At 37.4% G+C, this 23,507-nt stretch overlaps 1 protein-coding gene across 7 annotated transcripts in view; it reads left to right on the top strand.

The window, feature by feature from the left end:
- Nucleotides 1-21,689, top strand: part of EPB41L2 (erythrocyte membrane protein band 4.1 like 2) — a 274,065-nt gene extending 252,376 nt beyond the window's left edge. For all 7 annotated transcript variants that reach the window (XM_027848549.1, XM_027848548.1, XM_027848547.1 and 4 more), the window contains 2 exons: nt 5,219-5,335; nt 20,344-21,689. In XM_027848549.1, the coding sequence (XP_027704350.1) occupies nt 5,219-5,329 (111 nt within the window). In that variant the 3' untranslated portion in view covers nt 5,330-5,335; nt 20,344-21,689. The remainder of the gene's footprint in view (nt 1-5,218; nt 5,336-20,343) is intronic.
- The last annotated feature ends 1,818 nt before the right edge of the window (nt 21,690-23,507 follow it).

The following is a 23,507-nucleotide window of genomic DNA, read 5'->3' as shown; positions in this document are numbered from 1 at the left end:
TGCTTCCACAGTCTGGGAAGGAGTTACCCCTGGAGATTTCTCTTTTCCCCAAGCAGAAGTTGATTTCCCTCCAACTGTTTCCCTCTTACCCCTGCAACCTAACTCCTTAGATCTTCAACATAGCTCCTTTCCCACAGGAATTTTAACTCAGACATGATTTCAGCTCTGGTTTTTTTTGTGCCTTTTTTGGTGTTTACATGAAAGTTCTAGTCTAGGATTAGTATTTTGCAACACATCTTAGTGAAAATCAAGTACGCAGAAATCTGAAATGTAGGTGCCAAATAGTACATATGCATAGCTTTAATGTTAGGAATTTATCATAATGAAATATTGACATTAATTACTATTTAGGGATACAGCCGCTATTATATGATGACTTGGATCCTGTTTTGAAATTGGAAATAAACACACAGGTGAGGAGGACCTAAGATGTCTTAGACCTTCAGGATCTGTGATAGGATCATTTAGCACAACTCCCTTTGTTGTTCTGACATTTTTCAGTCGTGTCTGACTCTTCGTGACCCCATTTGGGGTTTTCTTGGCAGAGACACTGGAATAGTTTTGCTGTTTTCTTCTCCAGCTCATTTTATAGATGAGAAAACTGAGGCAAATGGGTTTAAGTGACTTGCCCAGGGTCACACAGCTAAGAAGTGTCTGAGGCCAGATTTGAACTCACAAAGTTGAATCTTCCTGACTCAGAGCCCAGCACTCTACTGCACCTAGTAGTAGAGTAGTAGAGTACCTAGTTTCTATCCAACCCCCTTTAATAATAGGCAAATTTATTCTAGGATGTCCTCTAGAGCAGTTTTCCAATCTTTATTTGAACCACTTCCATGGCAGAGATATATTACCTAGCATGAAAATACCTTTTCATTTTTAAACAGCTTTAAATTGCTTTTTTTTTAAAGTCCTTTCTTAAACTGAGCCAAAATCTACATGCCTTCTACTCACTAGCCTTCCCTGTAATTTGTTTTAAAAAAGTCTAAACCTGCTGATTTAATTTTCATTCTTAATTATACTGTAGTATAGGCTTTTTAAGGAAATTGAATTTCATGTTCTATTGTGCTTGTCTGTTCTTGAAGGCCATAATTAAATGACCAAGCTGTTGAGAATTGAATGAGGATGCTAGCTTTCCCTTCATTGCCAATGTTGGGAAAATCAAGTAGTATCTCAAATAATATCACAGACCTCTTTCTCAGATCTTTTCTAAAACCTAAGGGGGGGGATCAATAGTGAACAAATACAAATATGTAATAAAGAAATAGAATAGAATAAAGAAATAGAATTCTGAATTCACTCACTGTTGTTCAGTCTTTTCAGTCGTGTCTGACTCTTTGTGGCCCCATTTGGAGTTTTCTTGGCAAAGATACCAGAATGGTTTGCCATTTCCTTCTTCAGCTCGTTTTACAGATGAGGAAACTGAGGCAAACAGAGTTAAGTGACTTGCCCAGGGTCACACAGCTAGTAAGTGTCTACAGCCGGATTTGATCTCTGGTCTTCCTGACTCTAGATCTGGCAGATACACTACACCACCTGCTTCCAAACAGCAGAAACCTGCATGGTGTGTTCCATATTAAGTTTCCAAATCTTAATCGGGGAAGAGCCCCAACAAGCTCTGCAATTGATCTTTCCCCATGACAGGTTGCTAGGAGATAACATAGCCTCCAAATTTGTGCCTATTAAGTACCTTTTGGGCATCCCAAACTGGATGTGCCTGTGGGTACCTCCTACTTGATACGTCTGTTATTTTTCCCACCAAACCCTTCTCTCTTCTGAAAATCTCATTATTGCCTTGCTCACCACCGTGCCTCCCAATTATCAGGGCTTGAAACCTTGGTGTCACCCGTTTTTCCTCACTTTTGCTCACTCACTATATCCAGCATCCCCTTTTCTCTACTCACACAGCCACTGCTGTAGTTCAGTCTCTCATTGCCTTTGTCCTGAACAAATACAGCAGCCTTCTATTTGGTCTCTCCCCATTCCCATCTATCCTAAACTCAGCTGCCAGTGTGATTTTCCTGAAGTGTGGGTTTGCCCACATCACCTCCTACTCAGTAAAGTCCAATTATTACCTCCTTAAAAATCCTTATTAGCTCCAGTTTCAGATATAAAGTTTCCTTCATTACGGTGTAAGTTTCTTGAGGGTAGGCATTATTTTTACCTTCATTTGTATCCCCAGAATTTAACACAGTGCCTGGTATGTGGTACTTAATAAATGTTTATTGACTGACCATCTTTTCTTAAAATTCTCAATTGGAATGCCAACAAATCCATATTTTTTATGGAATGCAATTTTAAAATGCTGGTTTTATGGAAGGAAAATTATTGCAATAGCTTCTGGTTTCACATCTGCCTTGATGCCTGGGCAAGGGAAGCAGCTCTCAGTTACTAAGTAACTTTCTGCCAACCAAAACATACTTTAGTGCACATAAGGTTCCGTTATGTACCAGACATATTGCCAGTGTAAGATGCTCACCAAATGAATCCAGGTTGGAATCCACTCTAAAGACTATTGCTACATTCTAAGCAGTATATTGGTATGACTGGTATAACAAAGCTATTTCTATATCAAACAACAGCTCCACAACTAAACAGCAACTTTTCCCCACCCCTGTGCCCCAGGAAAGGAGTTGCTAGTTGTAGGATAATTATTGGCTGTGTCTGCCAAAGTACTGTAAATTGCAGTTTAGTTCAACCAACATTCATTATATACCTACTATGTATAAAGCACTTAATTACCATGAAACTAATTTACAGGCCTTTATTTGTAAAGTGAAAGATTTGATTAGATATCTTTTTAATCCAGTATCCACAGACCCCCACTGGTCTATGGACAGATTTCAGGGAATTTGTGAACTTGAATGGAAAAAATAATTGTATTATTTTCACTAACCTCTAGCTGAAATTTAGGATATTCTTCAATTAGGAGTGTAGGCTACAAATGTTAGGAGAAGGGGTCCATCGGCCTCAGATTACCTAAAGAAGGTCTATGACCCAAAAAAGAGTAAGAACCACTGTGCTTAGGTGCTTTCTCATGTCCTTTGAAGCATAAACAGTTTATGTAGTAATGCCTTGGTTATATGACACCTTAGATATAGTTAAAAAAAAAAAGCATGTGGTAACACATGATGCTTTGTAGCTGCAGTTAGATTTATTTCCATCCTCACTCTTTCCCTGGTTTTCCCTCCTTCCCAGCACACACGTGCACACGCACACAAACAGACACACAGACACACACACGATTTTTAACATATTACTGTACCTATCTTCCTTTCCGAACCACCACCTCCTCCTAATTCTCCACTTTCTGCTGATAGCACGAACATTTGAGTATATTTAAGCTTTTTCACAATTTTCATAGTCTACATTTTCCAACTCTTGTTTTTATAGATAATATTCTTTGCACAGAATAACACAACTCAAATCATTCTGTAAAAGCTAATTTTTTTTGGCATTAACCAGATGCCAGTAGACTTAGTGAAGACATATGGTATTAGACATATTGTAGTGTTACATTTTGAATCCATGTTTTCCTAATAAGATACAGTAATTTATCCTAGGTTGGATTTCTTTCCAGCTTTAAAAATCAAAGGAAGACCATTACTTTTGCTCTCAGGGAATTCTGATTTCTTCCAACAGCAATGCTTTTTGTGCTTCTCCTCCATTCTGTTTTCCTTTGCCTCCTACCTGCGGAGATTGAACTTTTTTTATGCGTGGATAAAGAAAGCTTATGCTGATCCGTGTTTTCTTGGAGTGGCATGCTGAAAAGAGTTAGCTGCCTGGGAACAAGGAGAGCTGAATTTTAGTTCCTTCTGAGCTTCAATTTTTCTTTCATATAAAGCTGGAATAAGTGATTTCTAAGATCCTTTCCAACTCTTTCATTCTGTTATTCTGTCCTGATTAATTTCCTCTCTGTGCTTTTCTGTATTTCCACAGTAAAGGGGGGTGGGGCTGGAGAGGTAAGCAGGGGCACAAATGTAAAGAAGAATTTTTCTTCTGCCTTTGGTAAAGAAACATTACCTGACATGAGCACGAGGGGGCAACAGAACCCACTCTTTCCCTTTCATACATGCTTACAAGGCAATGAACCTGTTTTAAGTTGGGAGAATTTTAGCAGCACACCATTCTGTTTGAAACCAGCCAGCCCCTCCATAAAGAGTTTTATTAATGCTTTTGGGTTTTTTTTAAATAATCATAGTTATTTCCCATCATGCCTGTACCATTTCTACCCCCAATAAAATCCTCCCTGTCGTAAAGAAAAACAGTTAAATAAAACGTAGAAAACCCATTGCTCCTTGGGCGTTTAAATCACTTACCCTCCTTAGTTCCCTCATCTGAAAAATAAAGGGGTCACATTAGATTAGATTTCAGGTTATCTTTCCAAGTCTAGATATAAAATCATAGGATCATCAACCCCTTCCCTACCAAAGGGAGGGTAGAGTGTTTATATCATCATTGTTTTCTAGGACCAAGATTAGTCCTTAGATTCAGTCTAAGTTCAGCTGCCTATTTAGAATTGTTTTCATTTGAGTCATTGTGATCATTTTGCAGATGGTTTTCTTGGTTCAGCTTGCTTCCATTACTGTGTATCAATTCATTTAGGTTTTTTTATTGTTTCTCTGAATTCCTCACATTTATCATTTCTTATGGCACCATTAAATTACCATAACATTCCTGTACCATTACTTTGTTTGACCTTTCCCCACTAGTCACCCACTTCGTTTTCTTTTTTTTTTTTTTTTTCTTTTTTTTTTTGGCTACTGAAAAAAGTGTGCTTCGGCATGTGTGTGCATTTACATACATATAGATACCAGTAGATAGGACTTTTCTTTCTGTTTTTGATGACCTTAGGATCCATGCCAGTAGTGGGATAACTGTGTTGTCAAGAGATATAAATAGTTGTTGTTATTGTTCAGTCCTTTCAGTCAAGTCTGACTCTTTGTGACTCCATTTGAGATTTTCTTGGCAAAGATACTGGAGTAGTTTGCTATTTCCTTCTCCAACTCATTTTACAGATGAGGAAACTGAGGCAAATAGGGTTGAGTGACTTGCCCAGGGTCACACAGCTACGATATGTATAAGGCCAGATTTGAACTCAGGAAGAGAAGTCTTCCTTTTTCCAGGCCCAGGGCCCTATCTACAGAGATCCTTTTAAAATACCGTTTTCTAATTTTACCACTGATCGCTAACCCAAATTATCTGTCTTCTACCCCGCTAGGCATTGGCACAGGCAATTAAGGAAGCCAAAGAGCAGCACCCTGACATGTCAGTCACAAGAGTGGTGGTGCATAAAGAAACGGGAGTCGCAGAAGAAGAAGAAGAAGAATAAAGTAAGGTATGAGAACTTGTCAACTCCAAGGTCATTTTTATGGCTCTTACTTTAGAACATGCTGGTTTTAACTCCCTTTTAAAAATTTAATCTTGCAAATTGCTATGCATGGGTGATTTGCATTTACTTATGCACTATATGACTTGATAGGTATACCTAGGTAGTCCTCAATTCAAATAAGGCATTTCCAGTAAGTGAAGTGTATGAGTGTGTGTGTGTGTGTGTGTGTGTGTGTGTGTGTGTGTGTGTGTGCGTTTAAAATACCTTTTTAAAACTCTTCAGTATAAGACTACTGACTTCACCAAAAATCCACTTTGGATATGAGTTTCAACACAGTTTGTGTTTTACTAGTTTAGAAATCTTGAAATAAAGCAAGGCAAGAGAATCTGGCAACCCCAAAGTCATTTTCATTTCATTTCAGAAGTCATGAAATCACACACACACACACACACAATCTTTCCCCTAATATAGTACATATGTCCTAGAAATTAATCATAAATCATTTTAGACACAAAATGCATTTGTATAGGTATAGTTGAAAGTGTCCATGACTTAGGAACAAAGAGACCCAGGTCCTAGTTCAGGTTCTTTCATTATAACTACCTATGTAGCCTTTGGGCCTGGTTTTCTTTAGCTGTAAAAATTGGATTTGCAATGAGAGCACGGATATGAAAAGGGCTTTGAAAAGTGTTAAGTGGTTTGAAAATGTAAGGCATTGGGCTTTTGTAGGCTGGATTCTCTGAACTGGTCACAAATACAAAGGTAAAGGTCTAGTGACCACTTAACACTGGTAAGACCCTGCCTTCACCTCCACGACTTCCTAAATGAAATAGCCTTGTAAAAAGGGGGGAAAAGGCAAGCTTCCCTAATGAATTTTAAATATTATAGAAACTGAATGTATACAATTTTCCACATGGCTCACAACTTGCTGTATCAATGATGATCCATCTGCTGCATGAAGTAAGATACATCTGTTAAGCATCATGTTAAAAATAAAACCACCTGTGGCAAAATTGCCTCCTGATCTATTTTTTAAATCCAGGTTTTTCAGATGTTGCATTTGCCAAAGGCAGGATACATCTAAGATAACTATTTCTAACTAAGATAACTAAGATAGCCCTTTCTGCTTTTCTGAATGCATTCTTCTCCTTTGACATTTTACATCCGTCTTCCATAAACAATCCAGTGAAAAGAATACTGTATTTCAATAGAAGTATCCAGAGAGATGCTTCCTACTTTTCCTCACTCATGCCACCTCTCCCCACTCTACACACACACACACACACACACACACACACACACACACCTCAGATTCCTTTTCTTCTTCTCCAGCAAATTTTTCCTCAAGATTCCTACAGACTCTTTTATACCCAGCTGAATGTATTGTTATTGAACTATTTTCTCTCTGGGTTTCTAAACTACAAAAATGAAACAACAGCTTTCCTTTTTTTTTTCTCCCTTTACTTCAAATCAGATAAATGTAAAACAGGGTGGAGCAGGAGAATAACACAGGAGAAGTTATGAGAGGATCAGGGAAAGTGTCTTGGAGGAGCCTGGGGGTCACTTGAGGTGAGACTTAAAGGAAGAGAAGGATTTTAACATCCAGTCAACAAGAATTTATTAAGTGCTTACTATGCGCCAGGCATTCTACTAGTCACTGGAGTTAAAAAGACAAAAATGAAGCAGATCCTGCCTTTAGGGAGCTTATGTTTTATAGGAGGAAAACAATATGGTCCACCCCTAGGTGTGTTCAAAGTGGTTGTTTTGCCCTTTGTTTTCAAAAGGGACCAGTGACACCATGGGTGATGTCTTGACTTGTGCAATGAATTGGATTTAAGTGAGGCAGAGTTGCACAAATACAAAGCAAATACAGAGGCACCAGTAACTAAAGTAGGAAATTCAGGGTTAAGGGAAGGCATTCCAGGCATGGGAGAATAGGAGAGGGGATGGCCTTTGTGAATGCATGGAAAATATCATGTTGAATTTGGGAAATAGATAGTAGTCTAGTTTGACTGTGATGTAGAATACTGTGTGAAGGTGAAAATATGAAATAAAGCTGGAAAAATGGGTAGGTGGGAGTCAATTGAATGTTAAACTGTTTGTGTTTTATTCTAGAGACATAGGGCTCTAAAGGTAAGCCTTCAGGGTTTGTGTGGAAAGAGGGAGGCGTTATCCTATCCATCCCATTTCTTTGCTTTGGTGATTGTTGATAAGGAAAATTGTGCCCTCTACAAAAGAATATTTAAATGAGGTAGAAGTGCTCTTAGCTGTTCCCTGGAAGGAAAGACTTTTTGTTGTTTTTCAGCCTTGTCCAAATCTTCATGACCTGATTTGGGGTTTTCTTGGCAAAGATACCAGACTGGTTTGCCATTTCCTTCTCCAGCTCATTTGACAGATGAGGAAACTGACACAAATAGGGTTAATTGACTTGCCCAGGGTCACACATTAAGTGTCTGAGGCCAGACATGAACTCATGATTCCAAGTCTAGTGCTCTATCCACTGCATCACCTTGATGCCCCATGGAAGGACTTTAGGGGAATGTATAACAATTAGCTTTCTGGGTAATTAGAACTCCATTAAGGAAATTGTTATAGTCCTCCATTTAGAATGTAAATAGGTTAGATAAATTCCAAATATTTTACTTAAGTGAATCAATCTGTTAGTATTCTTCCCCCACATGATATCTTGGGGAGAACAAGGTCAGGGTAGATGGAGATATCAGAAACAGAGAAAAAATACAACCACTATCGTGAAAAACGTGTATCCCTCTTCTCAAGCTGACAATGTCTCACTTCAGGAAAGTTCTGAACCTTGGATAAGGTACTATTGAGTTATCTGACACTCGCTGTTACTCTGGCCTTTGTGCCAGGTGTAGAATATTACATGGAGAGAGGAGGAAGGGATAAATGAGGATTTAAAAGGAAAAAAAAAGTCATATGGTCATGGTGGGAGGGGACATTAGTACCACCCCCTCATCTTACAGTTGAGAAGATCAAGGCCAGAGACTTACTATACACCTTGTCCACGGTCCTCTGAGTCCCCATCTGATGCTCTTTCTACTTTGCCTATAATAAATTAACCCCTACATCCTTTTAAGTCTTTTCATCAGTCTACTGTGATTTATCCCAGATGAATACATTTGGGTGATAAAATAGGACAATGTTGCTGTCTTACAGCTTTATCTACAGTGGCTGGATATTTAGCAGGGTTGTTTTTTTTTTAACATGGGACCCTTGTGTTTTGATAACTATTTCAATAAGATTAGTTTCTTTGTAAGCCTATGCATTTTGTATTTTATGCATTTAAAAATGATTCTGAAAAGGGATCCATAAGGCTTTACCAGACTGCCGAAGGAGGGGGAGGATTCATAACACAAAGACGGTCAAGAGCTGCTATTTTACAGACTTGTTACAAAGCCACATGTTTTTTGAGAGAAGATGGTTCTGTCTTTGGTTACGGAATGGGAGGAGAGCCAAGTAGACTGAACCCATGACATTAATCCCATTAGCACTGTGCTTTAACCAGCTGAGCTCATCAGTCACACTTTCAAATGAGTCCAACTAAGTCTTAAAAGTAATCCATAGGAAGGTTGAATAAGTACCGTAGAGAACTTTTCCACCCCTTATCTCAGCCAGTAATTTTACCCTTTTTGTTTATCTAGCTTTTATCGAAACTATTAATAAATGTTATTTTAGGAATAAATACTAAAGCTATGATTTCATTCATACAGAGAATTCCCAGATGATGAAACTCTAAGTCTTCACCTTCTCTGCAATTTGCAGTTTCTTAGAGCACCTAGAAGTTAATTGCTTGCTCTGATGGCTAGGTGGTGCAGTGGATAGAGTGCTGGGCCTGGAATCAGGAAGACTCGTCTTTCTGGGTTCATATCTAGCCTCAGATACTTACTAGCAGTGTGACCCTGGGAAAGTCATTAGACTCTCAGTTTCCTCACCTGTAAAATGAGCTGGAGAAGGAAATGGCAAAACCACTCCAATATCTTTGCCAAGAAAACCCCAAGTGAAGTCGCAAAGAGTCAGACGTGACTGAAATTGAGCAGTGACAGGTCACACAGCTAGTATATCTCAGATGTAGAATTTGAACTCTGGTCTTTTGGACTTCACAGCCTAGTCATGATCCACATTGCTTCTCAAATACTAGTTTACTGAGTTGGATTTCCCCTCTTCTGTTCTATTGTGTACACCCTGATGGAAGTGTGAAGGAGCATCGATCCTGCATGAATTACCTGGAATGTGATTTTCCAAACAGGAGTCACTTTCTTGTTAAAACCAACATTTCAAAGGAGAGATCATGTTAAAGATGCTGGAAAATGAACTCACCAGCCAAGCAGAAAATTAGCATGAGGTATCTAACTGATTTAACAGGAGTAAAGAATTATTTTGGCTGAAGTAACTCTCACTAATCAGGAGATGCTCATTTACATGTGCTCTGATTAGCATTGCCCCCACTTTTGAGGAAAAGGGCAAATCTGTTGATTTACCAAATGACTGTTTTCAGGTTATGAGCCTGGAGTTCCTCCAGTTTGCTGGTATTAGCCTCACTCCTGAAATGAGGATGATATGGAAGCTCTACTTTGAATACAGCTTTAGTCAAACCCTGAATGAAACCTGACTCAGTATTAGAATCAAAAGTAAATGAATAAATGAAGGGTAGCTTTGGTTTTGTAGAGTTTTTTTTTTCCCCCTCCAGTTTTCCCTGGTGGAGGATGATTTTAATATTTCTACATGAGTTTAGTGAAGGTTGACTAAGGCTCCATCATAATGCATGTGAGCCATAATATAATTTTCCCCACAGAAAAGTGCCCGTTGAGAACAGTTCACATCTCTCTGCTGCTGGGCAGATCTGTAGCATTACACCAAGTAGGCACTGAGCTTGAGCTGGGCTGGGATTATTATTGAGTATTTAAAATAGTTTGAATTTCACTTTTTTCCCCTTTGGGAAGAATTATAGATGTGGGGAAGAACAAGCATTTGGTTGTACTATATGTGTTTATCTCTGAAGAACAAATTATTAGAATATTGGTGGAAGTTATGCAGACATAGATTTTGCCTTATTATAATTATAAAGAAAACTTTTTTTTTTTTTAAATCAAAGCAGTCCAGGAATAGTACAGCCTGCCTTTTGAGATTTTTGAACAGGCTACATGAAATCACTTTGATGTAGTGGATAGAGTGCTGGACCTGAAATCTGAATCTCACTCCCACATACTGGGCAAATCACTTAATTTGTTTGGGCCTTAGTTTCCTCATCTGTAAATTAAGGGGGTTAGATTCAGTGACTTCTGAGGACCCTTCCAGCTCCAAATCTATGATCCTATGGACTCCTGATAAGGTGCCCCATAATGGGGTGATAAGTTATCTCCGAACCTACAATTCTGTGACTCTATTTTAAATCTGTGATTAGACTCTGAATTCTGCTGATTATTTTGGACCCGGTCTTTATGATGTATGTAGGTAGCAGTTAAGCAAAAAAAAGGTGGAAAAAGGTGAAGTTTGAAATTATTAAATATTGCATAGCAAATTGGAGCAATATATGGTTGGGAATAAAATTGAAAATATTGGTTAGAGAACACTTTTGTCCATACTTTCCTTATGTTCCATTCCCTTATGCTTATAGAAAGTTGGCTGGTTTAAAACTTTTAAAAAACTGGCTCTAGTTTTATTTTTGAAAGTTCATTTTATATTATATAATTGTATACACATATGAAAAGTTCATTTCATATATAGCATATATATGAGATTTATATATTTGTTTGTATATACACATAGAGTATACCTGGCTAATAGAGGATGCCTTAATGCTTATGTAATTACTTAAGTACTAGGTAAATTATTTCAAGCAAGTTTTTAGTATTTTTAATAATTGTGTGATGCTTTATTCAAAGTGCTTCTCCTATCTGTAATTCTTCTCTGATGCTAATAATAAGCCCATGAAATAATCAGGACAGGTGTTATCTCCCTTTTTTTAAACAAGGAAACTGAACCCTAGAGAGTTTGTGATTTCCCTCAAGTCACACAGTGATTGGACCAGAGCCCCAAGTAGTCACTTAGTACCACTTTCTTTCCTCTATCTAATGCCTTTTCCCCACAGAAAAATACCCATTGAGAACAGTTCACATCTCTTTCAAAAAGTGTGTTTGAAAGGAGATAAAAGTATTTCCCCCCTACTTTTAACCCTCGCGTGTGGCCATCAATGAACAACCACTAACTGTGGTTCTCATCTGTGGGACTTTTTTCAGTGGTTATATACCAGATGCTTTTTTCCTGTAATATATGTTGTTTGAAAATTTTTTTCAAAGGATATTTTGAGTTCTTTATTTTAAAGAGAGGCCCCTAAAGATCTGAATCTAGCTGAATTGACCAGAAGACCTTCCGATCATTATTACCAAAGTGGATTCCCTTTGAAAGCTTTGCCACCTTGCCTAAGACTTAGAAATAGCAGTCTCTTTAAAAAAAAAAAGAAAAGAAAAAAAAGGACCTCTTGGGATATAGATAGAACATGTACAGTTAGTCAATGAAAGAAAGGAGAGAAAAAAGGACCTGACTTTCCCCCTGTGGGTTTAGGGGAAGGGACAGAATGGGGGTGCCCTTTCTGGAGGTAGAGCCTCCTTTTGTGAAGTTGACCTGATGACATGATCTCTGTCTCTATCCATTCCTTGTGAAAACAAGTACATTTTATCTTTTTTTAGAGTACTTTCTTTAACTTCCACCAACTGTTTCCAGAACCCTGGAATTATCAACTCTTAGAGGTGGGGGGTGACCTTTGCTCAACTTACCCCATCTTACAGGTGAGAAAACTGAGGACCAGAGAACATAAAGAACTAATGGGTAATTGGTGGCAATGCCAGGCTTCAAACACTCAGAACTCTAGATCATAGAAGTATAGATTTAGAGCTTGAAGGAACCTTAACAGTCACCTAGGCCAACTACTTCATTTTACAGATGAGGAAATAGAGACCTAGAGAAAATTATTATTTAAGGTAGGGATTTCTTACCTGTGGTCTATCAACTCATTTTTAAAATACTTAGATAATTATATTTTAATATAATTGGTTTCTGTCATAATCCTATATATTTTATTTTATATATTTAAAAACATTATTCTGCAAAGGGGTCCATATATTCTACCAGACTGCTAAAAAGGGTCCATGACATAGAAAAAATTTAAGAACCCCTGGTCTAAAGTCACACAGTTTAGAAAATGGAAGAACTAGGATTCAAACCCAGGTCCTTGGATTCTAAATCTGATTCTTTTCACTTTTAGACACTGCAGACATTATTCTCATGCCAATTTTCTTTCTCTCCCAAAGAAGATACTTCAGAGTGACGTTTTCACTGATAGTCATTTACATGGAAGGACCTGGCTCAACTCGTTTTAGATGATGGTCATTGCTGCATTCAGGATCTAAAATGCCATTAAAATGCCATTAAACTCATCTATTTTACCCAGTGTCTCCATATCATCTTTGCTTAAATCACCATTTTAGGAGTATTTATCCCTGGGTGCAAGGGAAAGAACACTGAGCTTGGAGTTGGGAGGTTAAAATCTTGATTCTAACTCAGCTAGCTTTCTGAGCTTCAGTTTCCTTATTTGTAAATGAAAATAATCCATGCTCTACCCACCTCATGATATTATTTTGAGAAAAGCTCTGTAAATCATAAAACACTGTCACTGTGTGCTGCATTCTTGAGGTCTGTGCCTTTTAGGCTAAATCACCTCTCTGCATGTCAAATTCCTTTCTCTTGCCATTTGCCATAGATTTCCATCTAACATACTTAGACAATTAAATACAGATGTACTATGAGAGCTTAAAAGGAAGCTGGCAACTAGCTTTATTGATGAAGAATTTGGTCCTAACAGGGAGGAAATGAATCAGTATATTTGCACAGTGTCCTAAAGGGGGAGATAGAGGCAAGGGAATATGTATGACTGTCACATCTAGAAATGTTTGCCTTGAAGTTGGGGGTGTAGGGGTTGGGGGAGAAAGGGGATAAAACTGGGTCATGGAAACAGTGTTGTTTTTACTAGACCAGAATTCATACTAATGCAGTATATTCCAATGTCTGGGATCTCACCTAAACACAAGAGGAGCCATATGACCATGCAGGTGTTGGTGAACAGTACAATCATGTTAGATTAATCCATACTGCATATTAAGAGAAGGAAATTAAAGTGTTTCTACAACTGCCATAGGAAGAGACTTGAGCTTTAAAAATGGTAAGAGCTGATGAAAATCCTAATAGTGTTCTTAGGTCAAGAAACCATTATTTAATTTTCACTTTGGGACATATGTTGAGCAAATTGAGATTGTTTTTCTCTTTCATTGAAATAAATAAATATGAGCTACTATGTAAATTTAAACCCAGGGAGAAAGAAGCACTGGTCTTGAAGTCAGAAGATGTGTGTTTGAGTTGGCCACTTAACTTTAATGTTATGACCATGAGCAAGTCACTTGACCTCTCTAGGCTGTTAATTTCTTCATCTGTAAAATGAACGAATGGGTTATTCCAGATGATTTCTAAGATGGGGTTTTAGGTTTTTAGCTTGTTGCTTCTTAAGTTGCATGGATTCCACAAAGGTAGATAACTGAGGATCTCATTTACTTAGAGTTATTCCACTGACATCATCCTCTATTCTCACATCATTAGATATTTTGTACTTAAAGATGGATATATATGTAAAACCATATATGAATATGTATAAAGGTATGTCTGTACATATATACACATACATGTATATTCAACTGCATAGATCCACATATCGATAACAGCATTTTTTAAGCCCTTAAAATGTGCCAGGCATTAGGGGCAGCTAGGTGGCGTAGTGGATAGAGCACTGGCCCGGGATTCAGGAGGACCTGAGTTCAAATATGGCTTCAGACACATAACACTTAGTAGCTGTGTGACCCTGGGCAAATCAATTAACCCCGTTGCCTAACCCCCCCCCCAAAAATGTCAGGCATAATACTAAGGTACTATGGATACAAATACAAAAATACAAGTTTCTGCTCTTAAGAATTTACATTCTAATGAGCAACATGTTCTTTATATGTATATGTATATGCAATACATGTATTTGTATATACACATTTACACATATACCAAACATGCAAAGAAAGCATAAGGTAACCTTAGATGGGAAGATACTAAATGCTGGGAGAACTAGGAAAGACCTCAGAAAGTGATACTTGAGCCAAAGCTCAAAGTAAACCAGATAACCAAAGTGAAAGAAGTGAGGGATTACATTCTAGGCATGGAGACCTGTGAGTTAGTTGGTTGGTTTTCCATTATGCTCTGGAGAACAGCCAATACAAAGGCGCAGACACGAGAGATGGAGAGCCGGAAAGCAAGGAGCCAGCTGTGAAGAGCTTTCGTTATCAAGCAAAGGAATTTATTTTTGATCTTAGATGTAATAGGGAGCCAATGCAGTTTAAGAGGGATGCTTTTGTCAGGCCTTTGCTTTAGGAAAATCACTTTGATAGCTATTTGGAGGATGGACTTAGGTAATTAGACTTTAGGGGAAAAGACCGAATAGTAGGTTGTATTGGATTGTCTAGGTAAGAGGTGATAAGGGCCTGACTCAGAGGGTCTTGCCTCTGCATGGAGAAAAGGGGACTTAATCACAAGATTTGTGGGCAGGAACCAGTCAGTCTCTCCCCAGCCCACTGACACAGTAAATTACTATTTCACCTGGAATAGTTGGGGAATGAAAAGTTCTGGCCAGTGAATATTTTGATTGACTAATAGATTTTTATTTAATTGTAATAGCTATTACTTATAGGTCCCCAGGTGAGAAAGACTTATAATGAAAAACATTAAAACAACTAAACATATTTCCATTATTGTTTGAAGGTTCTTTCTTAATGTTAATTATTTTTATATACATACATATATATATGTGTATAGATATAAATCTGTGTATGTGCATATGCATGTATATGTATAATATATACATACACACATACATAAATAATGGGGAAAAATATTTTGCTTTGGTTGTTTGAATTCTGGATAAACTTTTAATTTACATCTCCTTCCCCCCCTCCCCCCCAATATCCCTTCTGGCCAGTCTTGTCCATTTTACCTTCACATCATCACTCACATCTGTTCTCTTCCGTACTCACACTGACTTTCCCCTAGTTCTGACCTTCATCACCTCCCCTGGACTATTGCAGTGTCCTCCTAATTGGTCTCTCTTGGTTCTAATTTCTCATCTGCAGTCTATCTTCACATAGCTACAAAATTGATATTCCTAAAACATATGTCTGGTCATGTCACTCACCTGCTTAGTTTCCTGGGTAATTTACAAATTCCTGTGTTTGGCATTTAAGCTCTCTAGTTCCAAACTGTCTTTCTAAACCAACTTCTCGTTACTCCGTTCTAGCTTTTACTATTCTGTGTTCAGCTAAACTGCTGTTTCCCATACAGGACATGCTATCTCCTGCCACCATATAGGCTATTCCCATTTGAGCCTAAAATGTTCTCCTTTCTTATCTTGGACTCCCTGGTTCCCTTCAGGGCTCAACTCTTGTGCATCTTCCCACAGGAAGCCTTTTTTATTTCCCTGTGTATTAATTCCCTTCCCATTCCTGTTATATTTACCTGTTGTTACATGCCTCTGCCCTGCCCCCAAGAGAATGTTATTTCCCTGAGAACAGGGACTGTTTAGTTTTTAGCTTTGTAACCCTAGAATCTATAGCACAGTGACTTACATAGAGTAGATGCTTAATAAACGTTTGCTGAATGATTAAATGTTTATGTTGTATATATGTGGCATAATAGATTTTTAAGCCCGTTAAGAGTCTATCGCCTCCCCTTAGTGCCTGGTTTATTGATCTGCTGGGAGCAAGCTTGGATTCCATCATGTGTTGTTGTAGAAATGTATGTTTTTCTGAAGTACCACCTCACAACTATCAGAGTGACTAACATGACAAAAAAGGAAAATGTTGGGTGTTGGAGGGGATGTGGGGAAACTGGGACAACTGCTGGTGGAGTTGTGAACTGATCCAACCATTCTGGAGAACAATTTGGAACTATGCCCAAAGGACTATAAAACTGTGCATACCCTTTGATCTAGCAATACTACTGCTAGGTCTGTATCGCAGAGACCTCCAAAAAAAAAGAAAAAGGACTTATTTGCACAAAAATATTTATAGCAGCTCTTTTTGTGGTGGCTAAGAATTGGAAATCAGAGGAATGCCCATCAATTGCGGAATGGCTTAACAAGCGGTGGTATGTGGTTGTAATGGAATATTATTGTGCTGTAAGAGATGACAAGCAGGATGACTTCATAATAACCTGTAAAGACCTATATGACCTGATACATAGTGAAGTGAACAGAACCAGAAGAACATTGTACACAGTAACAGCAATATTGTTTGATGAAGAACCGTGAATGACTTAGCTCTTCTCAACAACACAAGATCTAAGACAATCCCGAAGGACTAATGATGAAGCATGCTATCCACCTCCAGAGGAAGAACTGATATTGATTGAATATAGACTGAAGAATGCTATTTTTCACTTTTTTTTTCATTTATTTGAATCTTCTTGTAAAAAATGCCTAATGTGGAAATGTTTTATATAATTGCACATGTATAACCTATATCTGATTGCTTAGGAAGAAGGGAGGAGGGATAGAGTTTGGAACTCAAAACTTTAGATGAAAATGTTAAAACATTAATAAAAATAAAAAGCTGTTTTAAGGTTATCCCATGATAGATAACACACTACCTCAAAAAAAAAAAGAGAGAGAAGAAACTCATGTTTGTAATAGAAATTCTTTACAAAATGAAGTTGTTTCTTTAGTTCGGGGGCCTATGTTAATCTAAACCCTATTTTCTTTTGTCTGAAGGCATGTGAAGAGACCTAGAGCTGTATCCAGTCACTGTTCAGACATTCCTAGGGTTCATTCTTCCTGATAGGGAGTAGAAATGGTTTTAGTTATATTCAACAATGTGTTTTACTAAGTAATGCAACTACAGTTAATGTTTGAGGAACCAAGATAACTTGTCTAACTGATAAACACAATGTTGGTTAAGTTTTAGCCTCATCCTTTCCCCCCGTTTCTTAATCCTCTCACCAAACCACCCCAAATACTTTTTCCAAAGTTCCTCAATAGAAGAAAAATGGATTGGCAAGAGTTTTCTCCTTTGATGTCACCCATCTTACCCTGAAGTAGATACTAATTAGTAAGTGACTTAATGACTTTAAGACAGTCAGGAAGTGAGAAACAAAGAATCAGTGTAACCAGACCCTGAAAGATCACAAGTGTGGACTCTGGACTAATGCTGTCTTTTGGAAACTTAAATATTGGAGAGTTTTTCTATAGTTTTTTTTCCAATATGAATATGAAAAACTAACTATATTTCAGTTTACCTTGGGACTATTATTCTTTGAAGTTATTCAGAAAAAGAGCCCATAATAACTTCTCAGGGAATCTTGGAAAGGAGCAGAAATTCTTGTTTTTGAAAATCAAGATGGGTAAAACACCCCCTTTTCTGAAGCTCTCTCCTCTGCTAGTGACGGTATTTTATCCTTACTCTCTCCTATGTCCTTTTTATTTTTCTCTTCTGATTCCTTTTCTTTTTTGATGTGAATTCGACACTCATCAACAAAGGAATATTTCAATATACAGAGAACTAAAAGGAGGATTGTAGAAGAAACCATGAATTTCTGTTAACACAATTTACTTTTTAAGAGACATACATATGGGGGAAGAGTGGGGCGGGGGTAGGCCAGAAGTCCAGTTTCACTACGGTTTCAAGTAATTAAAACTTCTCTCTTTCTGGGTCTCTGCCTCTGTCTCTGTGTCTCTCTTGCACACACACACACACACACACAAACACACAATAGGGAGTGAATGTGAGGAAGTTTCTATTCTAATTCAGGTCCACATCTTCTTTGCAACTTAGTTTTAGAGATTTTCCCAGAGCATTCACAGGTTAAGTGACTTGCCCATTGTCACAGCCATTATATGTGTGTATGCATGTATTTGTGTATATATAAACATGTTTTTATATATATATATGTGTGTGTGTATGTACATATGTAACAAGATGGTAACAAGCTTACTCTGTGTTCCCTTCTGTATTTATTTTTTCTTCTGTGCATTTTTATTTACTCTCATGTTCAGAATTACATCTTTAATCCTGACCTATATCTAAACCTTTCGGTTGTTGTTCAGTCATTTCATTTGTGTCCCACTCTTTGTGACTGTATTTGAGGTTTTCTTGGTACAACTTCTGGAGTGCTTTGCATTTCCTTCTCCAGGTCATTTTCAAATGAGGAAACTGAGGCAAACGGGGTTAAGCGACTTAGGATGTGTCTGAGGCCAGATTTGAACTCAGGAAGATGAGTCTTGCATTCTATTCATTGCATCACCTAGTTGCCCATCCAAGACTCAGTCCCATATTTACGCTAGCCAACTGGGCAAGCTTAGAGAATTAAACTTTATTTGTAAAAATATCACTTTGATAACATTTTTCATTTCAATTCCACAGTATCACCCAAAAGTAAATATTTACAAAATTGGAAGACAGTATTTTTCCCCTTCTAAATTTCTCAGTTCACTTACTAGAAAAGCGTTCCCATTAAGTATTCTCTCTGGGTCCCAGGCACAATACCTTGGAATTATTTTAGTTTCTTCTTTGTCTTGAATTTTAATATTTATTAATCAAGTTAGTTATTTTGTTGATGTGTTTCTTAGATGTATGTGTTCCTTCTTGATTCCTACTGTCTCAGGGCCTTATTGTCTTCTCAATGCTAGTGCTGTGACAGATTTGTAACTGGTCTTCATATTCCCCAGTTTTTCTGCAGTCATTCCTATTTGATTATAGATAAAGATACAGTTAAAGTAATCGTTAAGTGCATACTCTGTGTGTAAGGTTATCAGATAAAAATTTAACTTTCAAGGAGGGTTCATTTTGGAATTTGGAAGACTTGGCTTCAAATCCTTCTTTCATCTATCACAACTCTAAAAGACTTAAATAGTAACTTATTTTATTACAAGAGAAAGCTGAAAAATGCATGTTTGGTCTCCTCTTGTACAGAGTACAAAGGCAAAGACTTGGGTATTTAAGGATTATAGCGAAAGGGGGAGGTTTCATGGGAGGAGTGGAAGACAATCCCCTCCCAAATGGGAGTGTTGTGGGAGAAGGAAGGGACCAGTAGGGGGGCAGGAGTAGGAGAGCTTGGGGACTGTTGGACCATGGAGGGAGGATGTTCTGCTTTTCTGAAAAGAGTCCCAGCTGCACAGTTGATTAGTCTGGACTAGACTGGCCGGAGTCAGGTTTGTAGCTAACTATATATATATATATATGATTTTGGACAAGTCATTTGGCTTCTTGGTACCCCATAGGCAACTACCTAAGACTAAATTGGAGAACTGAATTACTGTCAGCATCAGGGAGAGTTTCCTTCCCTAGGCGTTCTCTATGCCAAAGACATCACATATCCGTACCCCCTAGCACCACCCCCCCAAAAAAAATCTGTCCTGATAATCAACATGACTCTACTTCTTATCCCACACACTCCCAGAAGGCACATTTCTGCCATTGAAGAACCTTTATTTCCACTATTTTCCCCATTCACCTTCATTTGCAAATACCTTACTCATCCTTCAGAGTCTAGATTAAACATTACCTTCTTCATAAGCCTTTTCTAATGATTCCAGCTTACACCAATTTCACCATCCTCTGAACACCTGTCATACGTACTGTCTTTGCTGGGTAGTCTAAAAGTACTAGGAGGTACTCTCTTGTTCTATAATTGTTTTAGTGTTTGTATATATTATCTCTCCCCAAAATAAGCCTTTTGAGGGCAGGGATTATATTTCATTGCTGATTTTATATTCATGGTGTTCTAGAGCAGTGCTGATTAAATAGATAACCAAATAAATGCTTTTTTAAAAAAAATTGCTTCTTTTAACATTGAAATTTGATAAGTATTGATGTCTTTGTATCCTGAATAAACTTTGCCTCTCTCTTCTTTCCCAGAAATGCTCTTTTCAAATTACATTCAACTCTGTGAACATGAAGAATTCTGACCAATCCTAGTCTTGATGCCACACCACTACTCCAATGAATTTATACCACAAGCGGTAACAATGACCAGGCACCTGAAGAATAAAATGCCAACACCAAACCTTACCTTAACATCTCTGGTCTATACTGTTTCCTGACATCTTAATTGTTATTCATCTTTTTTTATTTTGTATAACCACTTCCTAATATTCTTAGTTTTTATTTTATTTTTATTTTTCAAAGTTTAGGATTTGTCTTTGACTTTGTGTACAACTACCTGCTAATTATGCCTGCTTTCTGATCAAATGATAGTGAACAAAGCCAGCCTCAGCTATCAGGTGCTGTTCACTTGAACAGGTGCTGTTGTACAAAAAAAAAAAAAAAAAAAAAAGGAAAATCTTTGACTAATTTAGATAGGGGATTTCCCCCCCTTGACTCTTGTCATTTGAAATCTTACTGGAATAATTTACAGATTTTTTCAGATTGAGGTCAACATACTGCCTAAGATAATATTACAGAGTAGGGTTGTCTTTTTTTTTAAGTTTCCAACATTTTGAAAAATTTTGGTCATGTTTGAGAATTTCACTTGAGATATATTTTCTATTGAGCCCTCTTAACTCTTTCATTCCAAATGCTCTTTACTTTCATTGGAAAGTAAGAGGCAGATTCTCCAGACTAGAGAGAGTTATGAAGGAGGCCCATTAGCATTGTTCTTAGAGACGTTGTATTCCAGTGCAGGTAATAATGCTCAGCTGGTTCTCAGACATGCAGTCTCCTAAAGCATTCCAGAAGAAGGAGGGAAGGAAAGAGAGACATTTCTTCCCTCCTGTTAAAAGATATAGGCAGCTTAAAACCTTAGTGCTTTTCTCTTAACAAGTCCAAATTTCAAAATTTTCCATTATTTGCACCCTTGTGTAGAATGCTTGCTTTTTATTAAACCTCATTGTCTACGTGTTCAAAAAAAAAAAACTGACCCTTTTTTGTTGCTGAGAAGGTAGATCTGTTTCAGATAGTATGTCTGATGATTTATGCAGGTTTTAAAGGATGCTGAGGGAAAGGGATGGGTGCTGGAGTGGTTTTGTGGTGGTAAAAAGAAAGCTACACCATTCGAAGCTGTCACCAGAGACAACAGAAAGGGGACTTGAGATTAACTGTGTTGAAATTTCCTTTTGTTGTTATTTTGTTCCATTTTGATTTTGGCTGTTGACTCTGTCTATAGTTACAATGCCAGATTAGATTTATAGCAGCTTGAAATTGTATTAAGTGATATTTTGCTCTCTGTAATACTGTTATAAAATAAAATTTGTTTATTCTCTAAATTTATCACATCTCTTAATCTAAAAGGTTTGGAAAGGAAAGAGTTGGCGTTTTTAATCACCTCTCCTGAAAATCCATCTTCTGGGACTTTGAATTACTACACCTTTGTCGAATCACCACAATTTCAAATAAACCAAATTATAACTGCCACTTAGAGTACCCACATTTAGTTAAGTTTGGTTAAATAATCTGCATTAATTTTCACTTGCTTCAGTGTGCTGGGGCTTTCCTTTCAGGAATAACTCTACCACTGAATCCTTCAATGACTGTTGTTTAATTATTTTGAAACAATTTCCAATGATCATCACCTAGGAAAGGGGATCAACTAACCAGTTACTTCATTCTAGATTGTTATACAAAGCCATTCCATAGTGGATTATGTGAAAAATGGTGGGTTCACCACAAATACTGGATTTTCTTTTCTCATTCTCGTTGAGAACAGCTTTTCTCCTGCATATCTCCCTTCCTATGTTGTATGCCTTGATTCTTGTAGGCAAATTCCCACAGTGGAATAGAGTATCCCTCAAGTTTTTTTTTTTTTAATTGGTAGGCTGTCTGAGTGGAAGCAATTAATTTACTTAATTTCTTTTGGATTTAAAAGATTGAGTACTTTTAGCATAGTAAAAGATAACATGGGAAAGATTTTATTGTGAATGCTACATTACTCTTTTCCATCATGATTTAAGGTAAGCTTGGATATTTTGCATTGCTGTGAAATGCATCAAATATCTCAACTTTTACTAAATTATTATTCTTTATGTTTTTGGGATACTTGTAGTAGTAGCAGTAGTAACAATAATACTAATAATAACAGCTAGCATTGGTGCTTTAAGGCTTACAAAATGCTTTACAAATATTTTATCCTCAGAAAAATCCTGGGAGGGAGATGCTATTATCATACTCACTTTACAGCTGAGGAAACTGAGGCAAACATAGACTAAGTGGTGTCTCAGAGTCATACAGCTAGTAAGTATCTGAGGCTTGATTTGAACTCTGGTCTTCCTGAAGCCAGGCCCAGTGCTTTATCCATGGTGCCACCTAGCTGTCTATAGCAAAACATTTCCTTAATTTTCTTTGAGTTTAAAGTCATTGAAACAAACAAACAAACAACCCTCATTAAACAAGAATCCCAAGAATCAAGCTTCAGGTTCACCAAACCTGGAAAATAAGATGAGGCCTAAAGTCATTATATAAATTAAACTACTTCTGAGTGCATTTTCCACTTAAGAAAATATTTGTAAAAGAAACTGACTTCTCTTGGTCCCACTTGCGAGTATTTGTTTCATTGATGTGAAGTGGACCTGCGTATAGTAAATCCCATCATATATAGTGTGCTATATAAGCCTAATTTTTATGCCCCCAGTAAGATCAATAAGAATTAAAGCAATTAGCATGTGATTGTTTATGAAAATGCGAATCAAAAGCAGTGTTGATCATGGGTTTAGAGCTAAAAGGCCTTAGCCCACCTCCTCATTTTGTGGATGAGCTGAGGCCCAGAGGTAGTAAGACATTTGCTCACACAGGTGTAGGTTTGAACTCCCATCTTATAACTTAAGATGCAGTGGTCTTTTCACTGTCCCGTGTTCCCTCTCCATGATGCTGGTGATAACAGTACCATAAACTCACATCATAAAGTTTTTATTATTTCATTTGATCCTCACAATGTCACTGTCATATATATCTCTATATGTTTCATGGCCTATAACAACCTGAAAGATAAAATGATGTAAAATATTTAGTCTCTGTAGTTTGGTCTTCATTATTATGAATAGTTTTAGAATTTCCTTTTGATGTGACCTAATATTTCTCAAGATACAACC

The sequence above is a fragment of the Vombatus ursinus genome, unplaced genomic scaffold (assembly GCF_900497805.2).
Source record: "Vombatus ursinus unplaced genomic scaffold, bare-nosed wombat genome assembly UNPS02006779.1, whole genome shotgun sequence".
NCBI lineage: Eukaryota > Metazoa > Chordata > Mammalia > Diprotodontia > Vombatidae > Vombatus > Vombatus ursinus.
Note: the sequence above shows the minus strand (reverse complement) of the source record. Positions and strands in the feature narration are given on the sequence as shown.